Raw genomic sequence first — 8223 nt, forward strand, 5'->3', positions numbered from 1 at the left:
AAAAAACCAACCACCCTAATTTCCCAGTGACTTCCAAATTGGCTTTGTCATGAAAACGACCTACTTACATTTAGTAACAACACCTTCCAAGTGGATGATATTGGGGTGGTCAAATTGTCCCATGATGCTGGCCTCACTCAGGAAGTCTCTCCGTTGTTTGTCAGTGTAACCAGCTTTTAGAGTCTTGATAGCCACACAGATCTCTCTTTTTCCTGGAACTTTGAGTCGTCCACTGCATACTTCACCAAATTCCCCTTAAGGAAAAAGCCACAAGAATCCATGGTCATGAGCACGAAGCATGAACTTTTATTGCCAAAATGTTACAGCAGTTCATTCTGGGGAACTGTCATACAAAGATCAAAGGACCTCACGTTTCCAAAAGCAAATTTAAAACTAGATTTACTGCAAAAAATGCAAAAAGTTCTGGCACTTACCCACACCAATAACTTTCTCAATCTTTATGCAGGAGGCATCAATTTCTTTGGCAAATTCCCTCACAGCTTGATTTGGATCCTCATATGTAAAAGGATCCACATATGTTCTGACACCTGCAAGGCAGAAATGTTTTATTTGAAGTCACTGATCTACATGCTGCTGAACACAGAACATATGAGATTGAAGTCTTAATGATATACAACAGCAAAGAGACTGCACAATATAAGTGTACAGTAAGCCAGGAATGACTGATTAGAGAAGGAAGGACTTAATGTATTTTTCCTCAGTGTATATTTTTTTATTATTTCCCAATATTGACTTAATCAGGCTTTTGCCAATAAATTAGTTTCATAAATCACTACCATCTTTAAGAGGCTATCAGTCTGGCTATACACCTGTGAGAATAAAACACATCACATTTTCCTTTATGGGAATCAAGCAATTCTAAGATAGGTCCCAGGTTTGGTGCATGGATGACTGATAGGAAGTAGGAGTAGGATTCAGTCATGGAATTAAGGCAGCAAAGCTCACATCTCCCTTCCTGCAGGACTGCCTGTGGCCCATCCAAAATCTGCCTTAGCAAAATCTTGTGGGGAAAAACCATGTCTAGATAGCACTAGCCAGAAACAGAAATATTTCAGTGGAAATGAACAATGGGACAATTTTGTGAACCTTTCTCCCAACTCAAAAAAGTTTTACACAGATGCTTCTATCTTTCCTGTTACTAAAACATCTAGCTTTGAAACAGGATGGATGCAAGTAAGGAAAACAGAAACACATTCATCTCAAGAGGAATGTCATCCCTTGTTTTCCAAACATCAGAACATGGGACATGTTTTCTGAACCAAATCAAGAATAAACAAGCACCACTGCCTTTTACCTTGGTTCAAATGCTTCTCCTCATCTGCCTCTTGTTTAGCCTTACTGTATTTGCTGCGCCTGTCAGAACAAAAAGAAAAAAGGGCATTACAGTTCAAAATAAATATCTTACTTTGAGACAAGCTCTGTCTTCTTGACCTGCTTGCACCTGACATAACCTGTGCTCAGCAGCTTCTCTACAACAGCTCATGACACAACTTTCCAGAGTAACAGATCTCCTCAAACTGCTCTGTTGCTGGCATCAGCAAAGCATCAAGGGAAACACAGACCTCTGTATTTGCATTTAAACAAAGAAAGCCTGAGTTCCAGCTACCTTCTCTTCAAATGTACATTTGCAATGCTGTGCAAAATGGGTGCTAATTGCTTTTTAGCACTACCATATATAGATTAAGATGTTACAAGGAAAGTGTTTTGGTAGACTGATTTTAAACCTAATTAGGCAAATGCCAATACCAACACCCTTCTGCAACTGCAAATTTAAAGGAGGAAGCAGTCTATTGACACAGAATTCAGGATGGTGGGGGGGAAAAAAAAAATCACTATCACAAATGCAGGTCAGGAAGAATTGTTTTTCTTTTAATCACTGCAAGTTGAAGGAGATAAAGAACTCTGGTTGCAGAGCTCTTCTGATAAACCTGAGTTGGATGCAATAATGCAGTACAATATGTTAATCCTATAGATTATTATTTTTACACTTACACACATGATTTTGTATCCAGCTATGTATTTAATTAGTTCAGCTTTAAACATCAATGGACAAGTTCCATTCAGAAAGGTTAACACAAGAGGTTAATCTGACAGGGAGGATATTGAGGAGCCAGTTCCAACAGTTGTGTACTGAAATTTGAAGCTCTCCAGCCTCTAATGGTAAGTAAGTAGAGATATTTGATTTGAGGTACTCATGGAAAATTCAGAACCAGGCATAAAAACAGACACTGACAAAGAAAAGGCATTGCTGTTGCTTACTCCTCAGCAAGCTTGGTCCACTCTAAGTCAGAAGCAAATCAGACCCTAGTTAGCTACTGTCAGGAGTCACTTCTGTCTGGAGTGAAGACAGAAAGAAAATGGAGAAACCAAACCCTTACAAAGGGCAGTGAGACTGGCACTGCCTGCGACATGCAGGCTGCTGCCCAGGGTGGAGCAGGAGCCCACCAGGCTGCTGGGGTGAACTGGTTAGGCCTCTGAAATGGGTAGAAGAGGAAAATGGGAGTGGATGAGAGAAAGGCTACTAGCAGATGTAAGTTAGAAAAGGTTAACGTTTGGAGAAAACACATGAGTTTAACAGCCTCAATTTCAGCAAATCTTCCAAGTTTCACCGTTCCTCTCCTGCCAGCAAAACGTTTCTGCCTGTTAGCAAGAAGCCTCTCCTTCCTGCCCTGCACCTGGCCTGAGGGAATGGCAACTTCCCATCGCTCTCAGCTAACAGGCCACGTCCCAGCTTTTGTCTCTGCAACCTTTTGGTGCTGGCGGTTAAATAAGACCTATAAATTACTCATGAACAGAAGGAAACAGATTCAGTTCAACATACTAAGACTACCTGATGTTTGAACCAAACCTTACAGCTCCCAACAACATCAACAGGCCTTGTGTTCAGACATAAAAATGCAAGTACACATCCAACCGTAAGTGGCTGGGAGCTTCTTTTCTTGATGAAAGTCAGTTAAACACAAATGGCTCCAAATCACAAAGAGAGCTTCATTAAAAACCGCTCTGGATCCAAACACCAATGTAAACTATTTATTTGCCTGAGGACTTGCAGCACTGGTGCAACAGAGCTGAGCAAAGCAGGACTGCTCCCCGCTACTTAATGGAGTAAGGAGGACAAATCTCACCGAGTGCCACGCAAGGCCAGGTCACTAAGAGGACTGCAGAGATTAGCTCTGGTACAACACAGCTTCAAAAGAAAGGAAAAAAAGAACCAAAAAAACCCTCAAGATTCTGCATTTTAAGTAGGACCCCTTCCAATGCATAGCATTACACTTCAGATACAGATGGAAAAACTAAAGCACAAACAGCTTTGCACGAATGTGTTCTAAGGATGTGAAGATGCTTTTAATCTTATTTTTAAATAAGATGGTCCTAACAACAGATGAAAATAACTCCCCCACGAAAACCCAAAGAATCCAAAGTGCAAAAAGCAGAGGGAAACAAAGGGATTACTGTTCAAGCAATATAATTGTAGCTTATTAACTTTAAATAATGCCTTCCAAACTAACTACCTACTTCCACTTCTGCCCCTGTCACCTGGTGACCTTTCCTGGCTGGCCCAGGGCAGGCTTCTCCTGTCTGCCATTGTCTCCAGGCTGCCCAGCCGCCCGTCAGCCTTCGTCCCCACGCCATGGGGCAAGCGGGCAGCTGCTCGGGGCAGCTCACCTGAATGGCAGAAGGGAGCCTTTGTCACAGGCTTGAATTCCCTAATTACAGGGATTTGGGTGGTGGTGATTAAATAGAGGTATTCAGGAAAAGAACACAGAAGCTTTCAGAAGCTGCAGGGGTCAGAGGCATAAGGAAACCTACAGGTGGGGCCTGGAGATACAAAGGGGGAAGGTCTGTGCCCAGCCAGAGGCTATTAGCACACACCCGGGTGAGGCAGCAGGGAGCCCCAGCCAGCACTGCACTTCCACCTTCCCACCCAAAACAAGAGAGCTGTGGTATGCAATGCTCAGGCACCTGGCTGGTGGAGCATGCTGAGCCAAAAGCAGGAGCAAAAGGCAGGCATCTGTGTTCAGCTACCTTCGTGGAGCACATGGTAAAGCAATCTGTCAGAAGAATTTCCGATCGAAACTTTTGGATGGCCAAAGGATTCTGTACAGCCAACTTACCCCAGTCGGTGCCCTCCAGCAAGTGGCTCTTACTGTTTTATGCTTCCCCAAATCCTTTAAAACTCTATTTCAAGTACTTTAATTTTATTTCTTGTTCCTGTAACGTAGGACTTAGAAATGCTTGCACTCCTGCTGTATCACTCTGTCCATTTTAACCTCAGTAAACTTAAACATTGAGGCAAATTAGTTCTCATACTGACACAAACAGGTTGGAGGACAGACCAAAGCAGTTTGAGCTGCCTGAAGGCAAAGTCCTTTGACAAATTCAGTTGAGAAGATGAGTTTTGGGATTTGAGTAATTGCTTGAAAAAACATGATGCTAAATTAGTAATAATAACCCAGAGTTCAAAACAGGGCATCACCAGCATATGTCCAGTTCCTACGTTTGGCACATGGATGCTGAGAGGCCATGTCTACAGGCCAAAGCACCGTTCTGATTGTACAAATATGACTTCTAGGTCATGGCAGTATTACCAAATCTCCTCACGGGGACTCTACGGACAAAGAAACATTTTCTCAGCTGAAGTAATTTTGGAACAAAGTATAATTATTTTGCTATTAACTTCAGCTGGTACAGGAACATCATGAAATGTCCCCAAAGCGCACACCTCTAAATGACATTGGTAAAGTGGTTAAAATCATTCGTGTAAAAGTGAATATTAAAACAGATTCTGTTTATTGAGAACTACTTACAGCTACTGGAGAGCAGTGTATTGAGGAAGGCTATTAATTAACAAGCCACATTAGTATGCACAGAGCAGTTTCACTGCCCTAGTATTTCATTCCTCTTGCTGTCTTTCCCCTTCCATAGCCTCCCTGAGACCTGCCAGTAAAAAGCTAAGGGACATATCTGAATTCATTGCCACCAGACCACTTCTGCTACCATTACTCCAGTGCCTGGACCAACCTTACGTCTCTACTGCTCACCTGCTCTTCCTCTTTTTCTTCTTTTTCTTTTTTTGTCCAACTTAAACACTTGTGGGTAGAGATAACCAGACAGCCTGAATGGAGAGAAGACCTAGTTGAGCAGGCACCCTCTCCAGCAAGTCTGTCAGCTACCTGGCTCCTGGCAGCCTTTCCTTTGACAGCTTTATGGCCAATACTAAAGAGAATCAATATGAGGGCAAGGGGTTGACATTTCATTTTCTAAAAAGTGATCCATTGAGGGCCAATCACCAAGCAGTGTTTATCAGCCTTGAGAAGTGACAATTTTTTTATAGGGGGAGGAGGGAAAGGAATCATCTCAAAGCAACTCGACAGGCTCAATTCTCCAAGGTGGCGACTCATAATTAGAAATCCAATGTATCCTGCTATCAATCCTGCCTTAAATAATGAAGTGATCAATAAAAGCAAAAGGGAGATTAAGTCATCAAGCTCAGTGATGCTATTTTCTGTTGCAACAGCTTTTAATAAAACTGTCTCTCTGCATTACATTTTCATATGTTCTGCTCTTCTTATTGCCAGCATGGAGGCTATGAGGTGAACACCCACAGAAAGCTATTACAATGCTTGACTACATTCCAGATATTATAACCATAGTGACTTAACTGCTCTTTAAGTCAATTTAAGGTAAGAGAGTAAGTCAAGAGGAGTTTGTGCACATTTATAGCTGATGCCATTACACTGATCATCAGAAATTGACAAAACTTGTGTCCCTCAGATCCCACGCATCAGATGCAGTAACGATACGTCCAATTTTATCTCTGAATTAAACTGAAGCAAAATCATGTTGATCTTCTTAAATGAGATTGAACACTAAGTTGAAGAGAGAAACACATTGTGTTTCTGCTGCACTGTCCTCCCATTTGCAGGGCTGTTCCTGATGCACTATTTGTATGTGGGGGAATGAACAAATACTTGGTAGATTATGGTTCTGCTTTGATCAAGTAACCATCGACTCATTCTGTTTACTGCATATGATACTGAATGACTGTAGCTTCTGTTTTACACTCATTTCCACCCACACTGGAAGGACTAACCCAAAGGTAACACAGATTCATACAGAGAAAGAGAAAATCACAAGAACAGCAGCCTGGTAGCTTAGTTCACAACAGTGTGGTTGGTTATTCCCTATGTACCAGGAGTCAGTCCAAAAAATCTACTCTAGCATACCCATTAAACTTAACTTCAAATTACACTAACCACAGATCTCTAGCTGGCTTGATTCTCAATGCCAGTTATTGGAATCAGCTTTGCATTTCAAGAGCAAATAGAGCTGGAACTATTGCTATTACATCACATGGCTGTGGTACTAATGTTGAGAAGATCAAAGGTACATGGGAGAAGGCTTGTAATGCAAATGTTCTGTTTATGATGCTAATCAAAGAATTTAGCTTTGTTTGGAGGAGACAAAAAGCTCCCTCATGAAAGAAATAGGGAGAGAGAGAAGCTTAAGTTCTTACCTCCTGCTGATGACAAAGGCTGCAATGAGAATGACCACAAGAACAACACTGCCAGCCACTGAAACAAGCAGCACTGTGGGATTGGTACCATCGCCAATGATGGGGGAAGGAACTGGAAACCAAAAAGAGAGCATTAGTGTCAAACAACCTCAAAAAATCAACCTAGGAAGCACTCAGTGAGGCTTTCTGACTTGTGAAGGCAGTTTACAGTCCTACTCAAATCTACTTTCAGACCTTTATTATATAGTCATTTGACACAATTTTCCAAGAGAGCCCTAATTAGCTGAGGACATGATGTTTGATAATGATTTTGGGAAGTTCAGTTCACTGGGAACAAGGATTCATTCTCCTTCTCTCCTTCGGTGTTGCTCAGAGGGTATAATGGCTATTTCTTTTCACCTTCCTAATTGCTTTTCACTGTTCTCTTTCTTTTTCTCTCAGTGGGGACAGATGATCACTCCCCAACTGATAAGAGAATAAGTTGTCTTAAAATGTCTTCTGTCTTCCTGCTGGATTGATTATTTTCAACTGTTAACATCCTGAAAGATGTTGCCACTGACTGGCATGACCTTAAATAGATTTAAACAAGCCCGTTTCCAAAATAATACAGGCTTGGTCACATCACCTTCCTGACTCTGAAAGTAAACATTCTGAGGGGAAATCTGCATGTTCCCTCGACAAAGAGAAAGGCTGTACTGACAACATAATTCAAGCATTCTGTCTCTACAAGACTGTGCAAGGGAAAGTGCAAGTATGAGAGCTGATGTTGGACATCTAACTGATCTATGCAAAAGCTATTAGATACTCCAAAAACATGTGCAAACATCTACATTTACATTTAACAAAATAGGTACATAAATCTCTCCAGCATCGATGGCTTCTAAATATTTATAGAGCATGTGTCTCCTTCTGCCACGCGAAGTACTGTCATTGTTAGTGTTGAGAATATATCCGAATGGATGTTTAGGGTCAGATTTACCACATCTTTAATAATCATGTGGCCATGCAGGAACACTTTCCCAGAATAAATATACCATAATCTAGGCAGCCAACATACTAGGAAACCCCTACCATGCAGCTCAGTTACATTTCCACTCTTCACTCAAGGAAAAGCAAGATATCAGCGGGCATGTTATTACCTGTGTTAGTTGTGAACTCAAACGGCCCACTGAAGTCTCCGTATCCTGCTGCTGTCCTGGCTCGCACATGAAATACATATGAAGTTAGGGGGTTCAAACCTTTGATGTCAGTATTCCTGGAGGCTGTCTTCACAATGCGATAGCTGCGCTCGTTTTGGTCCTAACAAGAAAAGAACACACTGGTGATCCAAGTAAAAATGCCTCACTGCACCGTGAACCATGGAATCCCACTTCCTTGCCAAAAGGATGATGAAAGAATATGAGTAACAACCATGGAATTCTCAAAATACGTCCCGAGGGCTGCTGCTGTCCACCTTGCTCAATAACCCCTAGCACTGAGCAAGCCAAAAAAGGAGTGATAAGATGGTAGGTGTGATGCTCATATATCACCGATTACTTAAGAAATCACACAATGAAATCCTTTGGAAAACAGCCAAGCCTTCAAATATGAGCCTCCTGATGAGCAAACATTTTACTCATTAGCACTCTCTTTTTCTTCTTACAAGCCAGAAGCCGTATAAAAAAACTGATAATAGATTAAAAAAA

The 8223-nt window shown here is 41.7% G+C and overlaps 1 protein-coding gene across 1 annotated transcript in view; it reads right to left on the reverse strand.

Annotated features, from left to right (window-relative positions):
• Nucleotides 1–26: 26 nt before the first annotated feature.
• Nucleotides 27–8223, reverse strand: part of LOC104912636 (ephrin type-A receptor 4) — a 10567-nt gene continuing 2370 nt past the window's right edge. Inside the window, exons 2-6 of the mRNA XM_031555072.1 lie at nucleotides 7678–7837; nucleotides 6539–6650; nucleotides 1316–1374; nucleotides 435–548; nucleotides 27–254 (exon numbers count right to left, since the gene is read on the reverse strand). Coding sequence (XP_031410932.1) covers nucleotides 61–254; nucleotides 435–548; nucleotides 1316–1374; nucleotides 6539–6650; nucleotides 7678–7837 — 639 coding nt within the window. The 3' untranslated portion in view covers nucleotides 27–60. The remainder of the gene's footprint in view (nucleotides 255–434; nucleotides 549–1315; nucleotides 1375–6538; nucleotides 6651–7677; nucleotides 7838–8223) is intronic.

The sequence above is a fragment of the Meleagris gallopavo genome, chromosome 11, assembly GCF_000146605.3.
Source record: "Meleagris gallopavo isolate NT-WF06-2002-E0010 breed Aviagen turkey brand Nicholas breeding stock chromosome 11, Turkey_5.1, whole genome shotgun sequence".
Taxonomy (NCBI): domain Eukaryota; kingdom Metazoa; phylum Chordata; class Aves; order Galliformes; family Phasianidae; genus Meleagris; species Meleagris gallopavo.